This window comes from Mesitornis unicolor, unplaced genomic scaffold, assembly GCF_000695765.1.
Source record: "Mesitornis unicolor isolate BGI_N332 unplaced genomic scaffold, ASM69576v1 scaffold40574, whole genome shotgun sequence".
In the NCBI taxonomy this organism is placed as follows: Eukaryota; Metazoa; Chordata; class Aves; order Mesitornithiformes; family Mesitornithidae; genus Mesitornis; species Mesitornis unicolor.
The window spans coordinates 51488-69313 of record NW_010182915.1 but is presented as its reverse complement, the minus strand read 5'-3'; the positions used below and the strand labels follow the sequence as shown (position 1 = coordinate 69313).

Here is a 17826-nt window from a genome sequence, read left to right as displayed (position 1 = left end):
CAGGTCAGTAGCAGCCAGTTTCCTGAGCATGGATGGACACATATGTGAACTGAATCACTGGAAATTTTCCAGCTCAAAAATTGTAGAACTGCATCTGTAATTATGTGGAACATTGTCACAGGTGAACTTTACAAAAACTAAAGTAAAGTCTCACCATCTTGCAGTTTTTCGGACTATCGAAGGTACTTCTGGCCACTCCAGCTTCATCTGCATAGCTGGATAAGCAGCAAATTGCCCTGTAGCAATCTGAGTAGCAATCTGGTAGTCCTGGCAATCTTTTCCCCATTTAAGAGAACCCTAGTAGAGGGAAATACATATTTTTGTATAAAGCATAGTAAGACCATTATATTTCATTTACATTTGAGCTGATCCTTATTTTAAACTTACCAGTACTTTATGAGAACTTGTTACCGAAGCATCAGCACAGAGTTTCCATCTACTTGATCCTGTGATGCTTGAAACAAACATCTGTATCCTCGATCTCGTGGGCTGTGTATCAGTGTACAGAACAAGCTGTAATCCCGTCGGTTGCCCATTTCTGTGGATGGCACGAAGGACTGCAGCCAGAATTGGTGGCTTGCTGTCTCCCAAGAATTTAGGCTTAAGTCAGTAGAGAGGAAATAGAGACCAGAGACATAAACAAAGCATTAAAATTACTATATTAAAACCACAGATAAAAAGTATTTGTAAAGGAAAAGTTTCATTAAAAAAGTCTTTTTATGTTAGTATGGGACAGCATCATAGATCATCAGGTGACCTATATGGTTCCTATATGTGGTAGTTTTGCCACAGTCTGTCAAGGGAGAGCTGTTGCGACCTATGGAAGTAAAACAATAGCAGGGAATCTTTTTGTAAAGTGATTTCAGTGTAACAAAAGGAATAAGGAGTAGGACCCCACCGTATAAAGAACCAATATTCCCCAGCTCGACACTGCTCTCTTGCCAACCTGTAGTTTAGCTAATAGTCTTTTTGAGAAAATTCATTTGACCACCTGTTTAAAACCATGATAATTTGTGTTGACAGAGGGATCTGTTCAGGGCAGTCCAAAGTGTGGTGCTTGCACGAGGACCAGCACATGGCCCCGGTCAAAGTCAGAGCCTTGGGGCTGTGACTGCCCTGCCTGACCTGTGGGGCAGGAGCTCCCACCTGGCCAGGGGAGACCCATGGGTGGGATGAGCTGTGGGGCAGTGGGTCCCCCCTGCACTGCCAGGTCCAAGTGATGGAGACCAACAGAAGGTTCAAGTAAGAGAGGCTTGGCGAGGGCTTAAGGGGAAATAGGGAAGGAGCAAGGCTATGGGTGAGGAATAAGGTGTATGTGTACCTAATGAATAAAAGAGTAGCAGAGTCAAATCCTGAACTTTTACAGAGACCCACACAATAAAAAAAATATACCTGAAACAACCTTCGGATCAAGCAGACAAGCACTTCTAAAGCATTCTCATTTTTACAGTGATTTACTGAATAACACAAATTTCAACGTTTACAGCAATAAATTCCAGTTTGATTTTAAAATGTAGCCTATATTGAGTGAATATTAAAAAACATTCAATGACTATCCAATGTGCTTACCTTTATAGAACAGGAAACAATTCCGTTTCGCTCTGTATATTATCTAATATGCTAAATCACCATATTTTTCCTATTCTATTATAAATGTACAATAACTGGAAATCCAAATTAAATGTTTCTATTTCTTGTAGATTAAGACACTCACCTGAGACATGGCTCCAGAGATGCCTTCATCACTAACTGAAGAGGAGGAGCTGATGCTGCCATTTAGGACTTCCCTTCCTGGGTACTGCAAAAAGAGGATCACCTTGAATCAGGTTGTTTACCATTGGAAGTTGTTTCAGAATTAATGTCTTGTATTTTTATTCTCAGAGAAATAAGCTCTAATTGCAGCAAAGCTAGTGAGAGCAGTTGTAGGCCCTGCTCACAGTATAAACAGTAAATGTACCTGTTCATCTGCTGGCTTGAACCAAAACTGGTAAACGGGTAGATTTGCCTGTGAAGATACATAGTGTGTAAGAAGATCTAGGAGAAGACAAAGAACCAACTTTTGACAAATATATTAAAAAGTTAAGTACAGAGTATGGGAAAAAGGCTAAACAAAATGAATTTTAAAAAAACATTTTAAACGGAAATCCTCTGAAATGTGAAATTTCTGAACTGAAATGCTTTAGAGGACCAGAGAAGTTCAAAAGCGGAGAAGGTTCTGCTAGGTGGTTACCTCGTTCATCCTGCAGCAAAGAGTCACCCTCAACAGTCTGTTTTCTCTCTCTTTGGTCTGTGCTCCATAGGCACTGTTTCCTGATGTACAAAAACGGTCACTACAAATTATGTAAAAAAGTCCAGCCCGGGTGAATTACCTGTTGGTTGTAATGTCCGCTGTCCCCACCGCAATGCCTGTCTCCAGAGTGGTCTTCTCCGCTGCTGCTGCAGATTTTACTGCTAGCAGAGCTGACACTGCTGCTGCTGCTCTTGCTATTGCTGCCACGCTTCTTCCCAGAGTGCCCTATTTCACCTTTCTTGTCTTCCTTTCCAGGCTCTTTGCCATCAGCAAAGGAAGCAGTGAAAGAAGAGGATGAACTGGAGAGGGGGGTTGCACTGGGCTCTGCCCAGAGGTCTGTAACTGCAGTGTTGTCTGTTCTGTGAACCCGTCTCCTACGGTGCCGTGTTTTATTTGCGACCTCCAAAAAACAGTTCAAAGCATAATGAATTTATAGCTTGTTCTGTAACATTTCTCTGTGTGTCAGACAAGCTGCTCACCACAGGCTTCCCAGGACATGCACTTTTCTGGACACATACCCCCTGTAGAAACGGCACTAGAACTCACCTAGACTCATTCCTCCCAGCCCAAATCCTTGCTTTCCCATGCCAGTTTTCCAACCCTTGGCTTCATTTGAAGGAAAATATTTCCCTCTCCGATGCTCAAAGTCTCTTACCTTGAACACGTTTTCAATGCCTAGAATCTCCTTCAGCTTAGCTTTTATATCCTCGTATGGAAATCTCTCGTCCTCTGTCTCAGGCACTGAGCTTGCTACATCAATTATTTTGGAAGCCGCTTCGGATCCTGCCTGAATCTCCAGCTGTATTTTGTCAATATCAGCATCTGCATGAACTAAAGTGAAGATGCTTACATTTCAAGGTTGTGCTGCTTGACCAGCATTCACAGAGATTGACAGAAAAGCTTATTGTCATGACTGTACCTGGCTTCAAAACTATTTTGGCTTCCAGTTCTCCGGCTAATTTGTGCAGAAAGGTATTTCTTAAGAAAGCAAAATTTTGTGACTTTAAGCTGAGACAAGCAGAACACCCCAAACTCTCAAACTTTCCACAGAAGTTGTGTGTGTAAAATCTTCCTCCTGCACTGTGGTGATGTGCCTCTTCTGAACCTTGCTGGTATCCTTTGGATATCACACTAGGAGTACTGCTTTGCTGCATGAAACAAAAATATGACAAGTAATGACATTTTCCACAAAAAAAATTGTCACCAGCTCCTAAAATTTTCCTCCAAGTAACGAAGAGTGATGACAGTCCTGCCTAAGTAAGGCAGCACTGCTTAAAATTAGATAATCAAGCACTGGAAGCAGTGGAGTTTCCTCCAAAGTGTTTTGTGGAAGAGGACAGCTCTCCTGCTTGGCCTTTCCCAGGCAGCGCTTCACAAACGTTCTTCCCAATGAGAACCTGTGGGGCTTTCTGGAGGGGCTATTTCTCCGCATCAGTTTTGTGCTACTAGCCTTCCTGTTGCATGTCAACCTATTCTTCGCACTTCAGCCTCAGAAGCTGAAGAACACATCAGAGAAGGGGCTTCTGCAATCCACTGCATGCATTAGCTCAGGATTTGGAAAGAAGAATGTACATCCTGCCCAAGAGCTATCTTTTCCACATTGCTCTGGCATTGAAAAAAAAGGGATACTTTACAAAGGCTATGAATTTCACATTCCCTCCTCATGACTGCAAAGAAATAGGAAGACATGCTGTCAAAGCAACCCTACCTGCATGAGACAAGGAGAGTGTGCAGACTGTGAATAATCACATCTTGAACCCATTGGGACTTTTGTTAACTTGGCTTGGGATATGCCAGGCAGCTGCTGCAGCTCACAGTTTCTGTCTGTGATCTGGTGAGCTGCTATGTTGGGGGTGCGCAGCCCCTCCGAGGAGCTGTCAGTTCTCTGCCTGTCTGCAATACAGGTGAGAGGCCTCCTTACCTTCCAGCTGCCAGGTCCTGAAGATCTTTCTGATGGACGAACTGGCTGGTCAGAAACACGTGGTACTTCTTCCTTGGGGAGAAGCTGGGATTTCTTTTCGGAATCTACTTCTTCCATATTCCTTGAAATAGCATAAACTTCACTCCTGTGGAGGTGGTAAACGGCACACAAGTAAACATCTCCTGATTGTCTTTGCTTGTGCAAAAAAGACAATACTAAGCTTTATGCAGCACCAAGGAATGGCAGAGCCTATCAAGGAGTTGTAAGTTCATGATATTATAACAAGGAGCTCACAATCAGTAACACATCACAAGCAAAATGCAACAAGCTCTTCTGTACCTCACAGCTGCAAGCTCAACCTCCTGACGGCAGGGAAGGGTTTCGATCTTCACATTTTTCTCTTTCATATTTATCCTGGCATCAAACTTCATTGTAGTGTTGGCACTGAACTCTGCATGAAATTCAAGACCGCTCTGAAAGTATTGTGTATTAATCCCCATCATTGCAATCATATGAGAGTATGCCCTGAAAGAGTGGAAATAAAACCATGCATAATTACATATTTGTATGCACATATTTAACTTTGAAATGCAAAACTGCATTTTCACACACTTCTGTTTATTGTAAAAGTGACTACTGATGGACAAAGAGATGTATTGTAACAAGATTTTTAAAAAGTGCCACTGGAAAAGGTAAAGGGATTTATCCGATGAACAAAGCTAACATGGACCCTCTCACTGCTGTGTCACCGATACAATTGTCTCAGGACAAGCTAACAACAGATTCTTCTATCTTCATATTGTGCCTAGTTTATAAATCATAATCACAGCTATTGCTATTATAGTTATTATTACTGTTGCTTTCGGTTTTGCAAATCCAGAAGCATGTCCATTTTTTCCCCTGAAATCCGCCCAGGTTGTGCCTGCTGGTGATGCAATTTTATGTTGAACTTGTAATAACCTGTTCATATGTAAGCAAATATCTCTTCACTACTTACTGTCTGTAGCCACTGAACAGATAAAAATGTGAGTGTTTTTAGCAGTGGCAGAAGTGTCCTGTGGGATACAGTGCACATTTTGCAATGCTCGCAGCATTGTAAAGCATCAGGTGACTGTGTTGCTCTCTCACAATGTCACTGCTCTCAACTAGCACAGCTGTTCCAAATGTGGGACAAGTAAGATCCCTATATAACAACAGGTGATTACATATCTATTTCAAATATAAATACAAATTCTTCTGTGTACGTGAAAATATGTGTCATTTTTACTTTGGCTTGATGTCAGCATGAATATCCATGTTGGTCTCCAGCAACTGTGAAGGTCTAAAATTGTCAGACAGTTGTGGTGATATCTGTGTTTCCACTGCAAAAGACAGACGGGAATTATATGAACAGAGAAACAATAAATGCTGGAGATAGAAAGTTTTCAATGAGCAGAGTAGTTAATACATTGGCAGAGCTTTTACATTTTGAAATACTTTATGTGATTATTTAAAGATTGCTACTCCAAACCAGAATTTTACAAATATGTCCCAGGTGAAACACGCTAATTATTTCTCAAACCCTGTGGAGGTAGCTGAACGCTAACATTTCCACATTACAAGAGTATTTTTCAAGATCATAGAGGGATTTAATTTCAGGAGAGGGATTGGACCCACAATTATTGTGGGGAAACCGCTCAGTTTGGCATTTCAAGCTCACCGAAGGCCACAGCCTGGCTCAGCGCGACACCACACAGACTGAGCTCCAGTGGCATGCCGACCATCGTGGGGACAATGTGCCTCAACTCGCCCACCATCACCGGCAGGGTCCATCGGCCTGAAATGCCTCGCTGGACCTCTTCCACCACTTTTTTAAGCACCGGCTGCCAGTCTGATGATCCAGTTACACTCTGAAAACAGAGAAATAGGTTAGGTAAGTAAGTAAGAAGAGTCAGAGAAGGGAAATTATTCAGCATTGCAGACAAAAAAGGTCAACAGCCTTATCAGTACCATCACGGTCTCCTGAATGGCATCTTTATCAATGTCAACAAAGGCGATCTCCTGGCCCCATACTTTGACAGAAGCGGACAACAGAGGGTCTTCAGGAGGCAGTTCTTTCCATCCCAGAAGCTGTGGTGTTAAAGAGACACAGGGAGAAAGGGAAGGAGCAGATAATGTCACTCAAAATACAGTAATGTATTAGCGAAGAGTAGATCCCATCTGAAGGATGCTGACCAAAAAACCAACAGGCATCTCACAGGCCTGAACCAATGCCGCCCTTCTTATGTTGCATAACTGACTTCAGTGAGAGTTTCCTCACACCAGGATGAGGTAAGGGCTTGGTAATTTCTGCTGCTGTAGGTAGTGGGTGACACCCAAGGACTCACAGGCAAACAATCTTATTCAATAATAATTTTAAAAGAGAAGAGCAACCACTTACTCTGTTTTAAGACACGCTTTAAAACACATGAATTTTGGCTACCAGCATCATCATCATCTTTTATACTGTACATTAAGGGCTGACACATGTTGAGTGAAGAGGTGGCATTTGTTGACAGTGAAAGTACAGCGTAAGTACATCTTTCTGTGATCAAACAGATGACTTTCTCACTGAAACACCAAAGGGATGGCTTGGTGGGTGGGTGGTGCAACCCTGGTGCTGGTGAGAGCTGTGTATCGCAAACAGCTCAGAAGGGTGCATAGAGACGTACCGTTTTACCGAGTTCCTTCAGTGCCTTGTATGTATCATACTCAGCAAAGGGAATATTCTGCTTCCTGATAAGCTTGGTTAGGCTTTGTGACCGGAGAGCCACCTGTAGGAAACAAAGCCAGGTGTCACAGCCCACGTACACGAGAGCCCAGAAAAACCTTTGTACCTACTATCACTCTCACCGAGGCCACTCTAAATACATACTTCATGAAGCCATTGCACTTATAAGGCCATGTCTACCTGGCAGCTGACTGCCGGCTATGGCTGCAGATGCTGAGAACGGTCTGAGCCAGCTTTGAATTAGTCAATAGGGATAATTTTTGGGCAGTTCAGAGCTCAGCCCAGGCTGCAAAGCTTGCCCAAGAAGCTGAGTAAATGCCTGTGTGCTGTTACGTGGACCTTCATGCTGCACTACTGGCTGAAATTTAATTTTGGATGTTATTTTCTTGTGCTTACGCAAAATACCCTCAATGCCGTGTGACTTTAGGTAGGCAGATTAATGTTCTGCTGCAGAATCTTTCCTCTGCTGTCCTAGATTTTCATGCCTATACTGAATACGTTCATTGATTGCTGTATGTGTCAAGAAACCCAAATAAAAGAAGAAGCCTAAGTAAAATCATAATGATTACCTACATTTTCTCTTCCACATCCACCCTTACAGCTAGAGATGGAGTTAAACGCTACATCACAGTCCAAATGGCTTAACAAGTAATACTGTCTGTAGCTGGCTATTTCATTGAACTACTTACCTCGATAATATCTGTTGCAGTATTTGCATAATATCCTCTTACTTTTGTGATTATATCAGATGGAAACATGGTGCTGGGACTGTTCATTAGATAGACCCTCCAAATGGCACCAGCCTGATATTCAGCTATCACAGGAATAAAAAGCAGCAGAAATTTTGGTTAGGGCCTCTGAAGTGTCTGGTACATGTAAACTACCTTAGGCACGTGCTATAGTAGATCACAAGGGGTTCTGCCGGGATTCAGTCCCACACGTCCTCAAGTTTGCAACCTCAAGAGAACTTTGTACTAAGGCAGAGTCAACACAACCACAGTAACTGAAGAAGGAGGCCTAAATCTACGTGCAGGCACTGCTTTCTGCGACTGATACCCAGAGAGCAGTAGGACATCCTTGAGGGATTTTGCACGTTAGAAGGCTCTTGTGCTTTTTCTATTTCAAAAGCACATTAAACTCACAGTCAATTATAGGATTTTGCATAAAAATCACAGAGCACAATAGAGGCATTTGGCTGAATAAGCTGAAGCAGTGGACAGGGCACCTGGTACTCACAGGAATAACCACCGACATGGACGACCTTGCTGTAACGATAGCTCAGCCTGTCAAGTCTGGGGCTCAGAAGTTTAATGGCAATGTTGCAAGCAGCAGATCTAAGTAATAAAGAGTTGAAGGTAGTCAACTGTGACCAAATTCTTAGAAAACTGCAAGAAAAACATAATTTGCAACTAAAAAATGTACTTTGTCCTCTACTTACAGTTTATAGAGTTGTGGGATCCTGCCTACTGCCAAAGCCTTCATGTGTGAGTATGTGAAACTGGCTACTTGTAAGCTGGGCTCCGTCAGCAGCGAGCTGGCCATAGCTGTTACAGTTGGAAGAGCAGGCTTAGTTTCGAAGAGGACAACGCAAGCTACCATTCGGACGTTAGGAACAAGTGTGTTGTCCATAAAGACCTGGAGAGAGATCTCCCTTACCTAGAGGAGAAAGATACAACCTGCGAGTACCTCATAACATCTCAGTGGGTCCTAAACCATGCATGTGTGATCTGCAGTGAATGGCGAACAAAACCCTAAACAGAGACTTGAGCATGGGGCCTGTCACTGAAAGTGAAGATACTGCTGAGTGTGCAGTGAAGAGGGCTGGAAGAAACAGCCATTAGCAATGGGCCCAGTGACTGCTGGGCCATGACTAAAGCAGCCCTTTTCCCAGGACATCCACAAAGACAAGGTGATGTCAGGAATTTGCAGTATGGAAATACTACTGTTCTTAGTAACTGGGTAATCTACCCAGAGCTGTGAACATTACCTGATGGCTTTATTATCCCTGCATCGCTAAATCAACCGAAATCATACCCACTTAAGACATTTGTTTAAATAATAATTTCAGTTACTTTTGCAGGGTCTTTTCTGGCGATTTTCCTCAAGGCCAACACGGCAGCAGCATGAATTCTGCTCGGCAATGAAGCTGCAGCAGGTGAAAATGTTGGCAAAAACTTCAGCATGCGTTTGAGGCTGGCCGGCTCTCCTGCATTGCCTATGGCTTTCAGGGCCAAGGCCATGTCTTTGGCGCTGCCTTTGCTGGTGGCTTCAGTAGCAAGGTCATGGAGTGGCTGAAAACATAGCAGTCTGTATTAATCTTATCAGGTGACAAACTTGTAATAATGCATAAAAATATGCATTACCACAGCAAACAAAACAACTACTAGTGCAAAGCCCTGAGTAAAGATGTTCAGATTTTAATCCCAGGAAAAAATCTCACCATCTTTGTCAGGATGCCAAACGTGGAACATAAAAGGAAACTTGATTTTCTCCTTACACAGTGTTGTAACTGATTTTAAATTGTGCCTGAGCGTAGTAGGTACTCCTAGGTGGATGTCTGCGCAAGGGGTCTGTTGCAAGTTTAGGAGCAGCCCAAGCTGATGCCAGGTTCAGTCGTTCCCCGGGGCACCTCCGTCAGCTCTGCCAACCTGCAGCCACCGAGGTCTCTGCTGCCAAAGGAGCACTTGTCTATTTTTCACCTCCTATAGCAATAGCAAGTTCACTTAAACCGTTTTCATGTTCCGAGACAACAAATTATCCTCCTGGTGGCTTGGCTTTGTTTCATTCTTTTTTGGAAGATCTAAACACTTGTCAAACACCAGCAGGTTGTTTCAGTGCTGTAGGTCTTCTGAGTAAGGAGCCAGAGATGCACTGAGGACAACGTCCTGAATATTTGTCACAGTGATATGTAATTATGCAGCAGGGCCTCTTTGGAAGCCCTAATCTATGACATATCAGGAACTCTGCTTATATTCACACTTCAGTGCCGTTTTTATACACGCTCTTTTTAGTATGCTCTATGTCATGCAGAAGTAAAGAGAAGAGACATAATTACTTTGTTTTAAACCTAAATTTGTCATACCTGAACTGAGTTTCAGGTTGTTTACAGGATCCGTTGTCCCCATGGGCTTCTACCACTTAGAATTGAAATTCTGAACTGTTAAGACCAGATTTTTCAAAGGCATCAGCTTGGTGTTTCATGCTGTCTTTGCAATTTTGCAGGCAAACACAGCTAAGAGTGAAGCACGTAAACAGCTAATTACCTAACTGTCAGCAATGTGAGAGTTAAATTAGAGATATTTAAAAAATGTCTTCACCTCTTATGAAACAAGAAATGAGAATCACCTACCTGAAGAAGTTCATCTGGACAAAGTGAAGACTGAGCACAGTATTTATTTACGATGCTACCATATCCCAGGTAAACAAGTGTTCGAAGTATTGGTGCTTTCTGGATTTGAGGACAGGTCAGAAAAGTCTGCAGCAGAAAGAAATAACAGTCATTAATGTTGCTAGTAATTATCTCTAGTATTTAGTGAAAATTACATTTGAGAAATAATTAGACAAAATTGCTTTGGATTTTTCCTAAATGTTTTCAGAAGTTAAATGCTAGTCATTCAGCTACAATAAAAGTAAATCAACGTGCTCCAGTTATACTATATGTACTTAAGATTTTAATTACGTTACTATTTTTTTATTTTAACTATTTAAAAAAAATATTTTGGCAAAAAGAAATCAGTAGCAATTTTCCTAGAATCTGTGAGTTTAAACATCAGATATCAAAAACATTAAAAAATTTTGGCAACAAGCGTTTGGAAACATTTTTCAGAAGAATTTTCTAAAGCATTCCCCATTTTTGCTAATACCTTGCATTTTACAAATTCAGAGGTAAATACGTTGTACCTTTCACTTGCAATCCTGTGAATTCACCTTTAAAGAGGAGCAAGAGGGAAATGGAACAATCTTTACTCACTGAGGCAACGTCTAGGGTTTGCTTGTTGGGTGTAACGAAATGGAAGGCGAGCGGGAGAGTTGCAGCTGCTTCCCAGATGTTTAGCTGCTCATCATGAACTTTTTGCTTCAGGAATCTGAATGTGTCGGTAGCTCCAGCAGCGCAGACGGCACTCAGGAACCAGCGCCTGCCAGGGAGATCAGGATTCATTATCCCCATTGCCCAGGATGCCTCTGATCAGAAATCCTGGCTGAAGGCAACACAGTTACCTGTAGGGAAGGCCATTGGCCAACTGCATCCACAAAGAGTTGATTTGATCAAGGGTCACTATACGGAAAAGCTGGACCATTTGTAAGAACTTGACTGAAGCTTCTTTAGTGGCTCCTTCCTCATTATTCTGAACTAATTGTCGCAGTGTTTCTGTTAACTACGGGAAAAAAACAGACAGTTGGAAGGATCCATTATGTGATGACCTGTTAACCTTGTAAATAATGGAAAAGTATGAAAAGTAAGCCTCTAATACCTGTAAATCAGGATTGGTAATCCTTACTAGAGGAATTGGCATCTGGAGTAGCTCTCCTGCAAACTGATAACGAAGACTTCCCTGGTTTTGCAGCGGAGTTTTTGGTGCACTGATAGGAGTCCTTTTAATGTCAACCAGAGACAGTTCTTGTCTTCAAGGAAAAGAAGGAAATGCATCAGTAGCCTTTAACCACATTGTGTGGGTGGAAGACATGTACAGTGGCTGGAGCAGACTGAGAGGTGCCCAGCGGGACCATTGCATTGACCACAAATGGATTATGCACTTCTCTGTGTATGTATTGCTTAGGATTACCTGGAAATGTCATAGGACTGGCAAGAGCTTTCATTAGAGTTTGCCAAAATCTCTCAGAGGTTGGACAAAAGTTTCGGATGGCCCCAGACAGCAGGGCACAGGACCTGGAGGAATCCGTGGTGCCTTGACCCTTGGCAGCCTACAGGCCAGATTCTTCTTGTTAACTCACAAATCAACAGTAAATACGTTTTCAACATCTCCTCCTGGCTCTGATAATCACAGCCAGGCTAAGGACATGCACGGTGCCTACCTTGCCTCCATGACTGCTACCCCCTTGGGTTCATTGAAGGGAGAGATCAGGTACACCTGCTCGGATGCAGCAGATGTCACCAAGGCCCCGCTGTCATAATACTTCATCTTGTAAGTGTACATCGCTGTGCCCTTAATGTTTCTGGCTTTCTAGAAGTGCAAAGAGACCCACTTAGAAATACAAATGGGTAGCAGTTAACTGACACAAACAAGCCAAGCTCCCTACGAGCATCAGTGCGATGCCCGAGTGTGGCAGTAGGGCTCCTTACTGCTCGTACCAGGGGGCAGGTGGGGCAGGGGCGGATGTACGCTATTCCTATGTTCTTCACCACTTTATCCTGGCAGTCCATCAGGTCCTTGCTTTTGGAAATGATGGCACGGTTATTCTTTCTGTCATCCTGGATAACGTATCTGGTTTGGCAGATGCCTTCAATCCCAGCCTGTGAGTATTGATTAAACACAGTGAACTTTCCACTTAAAACAGCAATACATAGGTCAAAGAAAAGTGTCTGGGAAATGTATATACAGGCAAGTTACTAAAATGAGAGTAAAATTGGAATGGAAAAAACAAACCTCCTGTAGTTCATAAACATTTTGTGTCTTTTTGATGGTTATCTGCAGCACATTCAGTATCCCTCTCACTAGGTTAATGCAAAGGATGGGACAGTCCTCAGGGGCAAAAATACTTCCAACCCTTCCCTCAGTGTATTCAAATTTAAAGGCTTGGCTGAAGCATGCAGCAATGGTGTCTGTGAGCCTCGAAGATGGTGTGAAGTGGTCTGTGGGCCAGAAGCCATTGTATTCCTCCATCATTGGTGATCGAATCTGTGAACAAAATTAGGAAAACAAAATTCACCATCAGTTTGAAATAGTGCAATAAAAGGGAAACTGGGCTCTTTCAATCCGTGGCCAAACACAGACCACTTGTCCAACACTGCAGAAACGTTTTCCTCCTCAGACTCCTGTGCTGGGCCTAGGAAGTGTCTTTGAAAATGCGATTTCCATGAAGGATTTCTGCCAGAAAAATAAGATTGTGCAAGCAGCATTCAAAACTTCATCACGTCTGGTGAAGCTTGCTGGGTGAGTGAAATACCAGCTGCCAGCAATCTGAACAGAAAGGACACTCACTCGTTTTCCCCAGATGTCCAGTGAGACGTGCCTTCAATCTTCAAGGCAAGCAAGCCATTGCTCAAGCTGCCTGTCTAAACACATGGGGACTATTGTGGCTGCTGTTTCTGATCCAGCCCGTCCCAGAGCACCTAAACCGCAGCACAGCTGATGGGGAAGCAGAGGTGACTGCAGGACCTCGCACAGGAGATGGCCCAGCAGGAGCTGACGTCTCTTTCTTTGGAAGTGGCTGTCATCATATTGTGCTTATCAAACTGCAAAGCTTGCACACAAGTCCTTGACTGCTACCTAGTGGGAAATCTGTGCCTGCGTGCACACACATATCTAGTCGCACACACATACACACAGCTCTCTCACCCTCATACATAAAATTACATGATCCCGCATGGAGGGAAATTGTGTGATTTTAGTGCCGTATTTCATTTCTGGCATTTATAATTAATGCTGCAAGGATGACTTGCCTCTTTTCACATTTTCTCAAAATAAATCCTACTCAAGACTATTGTCAGCAATTGCTAAAAAGTTACAGCAACTCTAGCAAGGTTACACAGAGCCTGTAAATGTAGCAGTGTGCAAAGTCTGATAATAGATACTCAACTTCACGTTGATTCAGTAATAAATGCACAGGATTACAGGTTGAATAAACTCCTAGAATGAGCACTAAGTGCCTTCTTACAGTTCTCTCCCCACATGGTGTCTTCTAGATCCGTTTTCTGTGATCTTTCATTCCATGTCAGTATTTTAAGCTGTTTGGTTTAATCTTTTCAATGAGTAACAGCACTACCAGATCTGTCATCATTATGCCAAGCAGAAACATTACCATTAGAATTCTTCACATTTGAATTAATGCCTGTGTGAAGAATATCAAAAGGAAGATAATGGAGACAGATGGTACTTTCTCATGTGACAGCTTAATTCCAGTGTCAAGCTTTTCTCAGCCTATAGACCAGGTTGAAAAACATGGACATTTCATGCTTGAATTCTCATTTTCATACTCAAGCTTAGTATTGCCTTAGTAAAACGATCTTAAGGACATTTCTTTAAAGTAGCTGCCTGTCATAGTTCCACATGGAGATGATCCTAAGGCAGCTTTAGTCAAGGGGGTTCAGGTACCGATGGCAGCAGAACTGGAGCAGCTCTGGCTCCATCCTTCAGTGCAGACTGCGATGAAGGCTGTGGTGCTGTCTGTAGGTCACTAACCGTAACCCAAAGCAGTTTGGCTACAGCTGCAGACACTCCAGCGGTGCCTCAGCTATCCCACAGCACAGCTTGAGGGTATGGGGTGCAAAGCTCAGTGCCCGTGCCCACATCTCTGCCCGCGCCGAGAAAATCATCACTGCCCGAACAAAGCCACTTGGTCTGATACTGGGCTTCCGAGGTCATCTTCACATCAGGAAGGGCCCTAAGCTTTCGTGTGAGCTCTGCATCTTTTTGTCATTGTTTTCACCACCCTGGAGGTATGAACTGAACATCTGCAGTTGTGTGATGTGGCAAGTGGGTGGGTTCCCACAGCCATGATGATTTACCTGGAGAAGGTGGTCACTGCGAGAGACACAGCTGATCTCCAGCTTGCAGGTTAGCCTCACCCCTGCCATCGCTAGGCCTCTGCTGGGCAACCAGTGCTGGATAACGCCTTCGTAGCCATACTGGTAGGTCTTGCCAATATGAAAAACAGGCTCTATTTAAAAAAAAACAAACAAAAAAAACAAAAAAAAAACAACAAAAAAACCACAAAAAAACAGAAACATCTCCTTCGCTGTGACTGTTGGGATGTTACTTGCAAGAACTATCCTAGCAAAAAAAGCTAAAACTGCTAATGCCAAAAAATCAGTGCAAAGAGTTGGCAAGGCACGGCCATAGGAAAGGGCAGCATGGATGGCAGCACACTTACCGAGGTCCTGCTTCTGGGCCCCTGTGTGGGAGGAAAGAGAAGGATACATGAGAAATGCCCCCATCTCTGTGGATCCTTTCATTTATTACAGATTTACTCAGTGTGCTAATGGTTGGCAAGCAACCAGTAATGGGCTCCCAGGGTGCACCCCACGCCCTTGAGACACCAAGCCCATGTCAACCCCCTTGCTAGCTGCTGCTTGCTTGGCTTTTCCCCTGCTGCTAAGATCAGGCATAGAAATCTAATAACTTAAAGCCAAAGTAATAAGGAGGCTTCAGCAAATTAAACTGTAACTATCCCTGAAAGGCCCCAAGGAGATGCAGTTTGCTCAGGACCACAGTGGCCATCACAACTCAGCAATGATAGTAAAGTTTCAACTTACCCACGAGGGCGAGTACCAGGGCCAGGATGAATCCCTTCATGCTAAAAGTGATTGAAGACTGCAGGGGAAAATTCGTGGCTTTTATAGAAGAATTATTAACAGGCACAGTGAATTTTGTTGAGTTATTAACTTTTTATCAATCACTCAAACCCTATGAGGGAGAGGGGAAGGTCGAGGACAAGGCACCAGCTGTTATTGCTGAGCCAAAACCATCACAAACACTTTTGTTCTCATTTCACCAACTGAATATACTGGAAATATCTTTTGAAAAAAGTGCTTAGAAGTATTAAAACATAGCTAAAGCCAAAATATTTATTATGTAAGAGAAGATACAAATTATCCTTATTCTCTGGAAGCAGCCAGTACTATTGCAGCCTTGTGCCGATTTTGCCCAGGTTATCCTGACCTGGCCATCAGGCACACAGCTTATCTAACTGATAGTGCCCCAGCAGGATTGTGCAAAATCCTAGGGCAGCCCTCCTGTGACACCGCAATGATTCCTGCCCTGCTGCAAGAGGACAAGCTGTCACCCACAGGGGTGGGGACTTCAGCCAGAGACACAAACCTCCCCTCATTGTCACAAAGGTCATGGCTAAACTCGGCTGATGTTCATGCTTCCCTCATCTGCCTTTTCTCACGGGGCTAACGCATCAGCTCCTTTCACCCATGCAAAGAGCCATGGGAGGGTGCTGGTGAGGGCTGCCCCCGCTAGGTGGAACAGGTGAGGCTGACGGGCCTTACAGACGCAAGCCTCCGTTTACAGAGGAGTAAAATGCGCGGTTCAACCAAACTCATTTCACGTCACGCAACAAGGGTCATCATCTTCACCCCACAACAGAACCCCCTTCTCCTGTCGGCCAGCATTTTCCCTGTCCCTTTGGAGGCAGCCCCACAGGCCCCTGAGGCTGCTCTTAGCTTCAGGCCTTGGCCTGGTCTCTGGGTCCCTCAGCTCCCCACAGCACCGACACCGCTCCAGTCAGGAACGTGCATGGAGAGGGTTACAGCAGCCCCGGGACAGAGAGGTTCACATTGGCACCACACAGCCACCATTTGCCCACCAACCTTCTCCTCGGTGCGTGGAGAACTGACACTTCTGCCCAGCTTTCTGTGGGAAGGGACTGGATTCAGCTTCTCATCAACAGATCAGTGGCTCCTATCCACGACAGCTGAGTTTTCATAATGCTCTGCAGCTGATTTTTTTTTTTTTTTTTTTTAATAATCAGCAGTTGGGATATAATTTATAATGTCTGACAAGCTCTGGATTTTGTTCCTAGACTGCACCTCTAGGGTAAAAAACAAAACATTTTTGAAGCATGGCAAATACTTCACCGTGTTTTTGCTGGCACTATATTCTGGTCCCATTTGCTTTAACCCCTTTACCTTGTAAAACTAATAGCACATGATAGAAAAGCCAAGCCATTCACTAATCAATTGTGTCACGTCTTTGGACATTTGATAAATGTAGCTACAGGATTTGAGTACACAGCTACTGATGACCGGTAATTTAGGCTCAAAAGCCAATGTATTATGGCATAACTATACGCAGATGCACAGGTTGGCTTGTTTTTTAAAAACACCTTGCAGTCAGCAAGGACTCTGGGTCAGTGGCAGTGCAAGCAGAAGAGCACTGCCGTGATGGCAGATTAAATGCAACAATACTTGTATTAAGTGTCTCAAAATAGTAACACTACATTGCTGAAACACCACACTGTAACAGTGACACCATGACCTGTTACATTCCTCAAAATAAGGGTCCTCATCCTGGGAGCTGTGTGGGCTGTGCCTAGCTGCAAGGGCAGGGTCTCCTCTAAATCCCCAGCCTGGGGCTCACAGAATCCTGCCCACATCCCACACCCTGCTTTGGTCAGCAAACGCTGCCTCCCTGGGCACTCTGGCCATGCTGCTGCACAGGATGGGATCACCTGTGCCTCTGTTCCAGGTGTGGGCAAAACCTGTTAGTGAGGGCTTCAACTTTGGGGGTTTCCTTATAGAACCGAACCTTCTTATTTTCTAGATAATTTCTTCAGTACATCAAGAGCAATTTAAGCTCCCAGCCTGTTCCCCTGTACACTCACAGTGCTCTCACACTTCATATTTCTCTGAAGGATAAAACCTGAATTAAAAAGAGAAAGGGAAAAAAATCCTAAGAAAACTGTGAAAGTGACAGACACCTTTGCTGTGCCCAGGACCTGCCCTGGATAGCATTTCCTTCCAGCTGTGTTCAACTCTCTCTGCAATGGCAGTGGGGGAGATGGGCAGAGGCTGGCTGAGGCCTCCCTGCAGCCCTGTCCAAGGTATGCACCCACAGCCCGCATCCCCCTGCAGTCCCACAGGTGCTCCAGCAGCCGTGGTGGTTGGGTCATGCTCACCCAAGGGTCTCCATGGGTCATGCAAAGGCCCAGCTGCTGCTGGATTCAGCCTCAGGGGTTACC

General features: G+C 43.9%; 1 protein-coding gene across 1 annotated transcript; it reads right to left on the bottom strand.

Moving 5' to 3' along the window:
* Positions 1-150: 150 nt before the first annotated feature.
* Positions 151-15434, bottom strand: LOC104540203 (vitellogenin-2-like). The gene is made up of 27 exons (XM_010183943.1): positions 15395-15434; positions 15013-15033; positions 14648-14799; positions 12567-12818; positions 12272-12433; positions 11995-12143; positions 11433-11583; positions 11179-11336; positions 10931-11096; positions 10310-10435; positions 9033-9251; positions 8399-8616; positions 8197-8294; positions 7650-7774; positions 6902-7003; positions 6201-6320; positions 5911-6100; positions 5479-5572; positions 4551-4736; positions 4212-4356; positions 3210-3438; positions 2946-3121; positions 2370-2690; positions 1958-2005; positions 1715-1798; positions 388-600; positions 151-297 (listed from the first exon to the last, which is right to left on the bottom strand). Exons 1-27 carry the CDS (start codon positions 15432-15434, stop codon positions 151-153), a joined length of 4092 nt encoding a protein of 1363 aa, XP_010182245.1.
* Positions 15435-17826: the final 2392 nt, after the last annotated feature.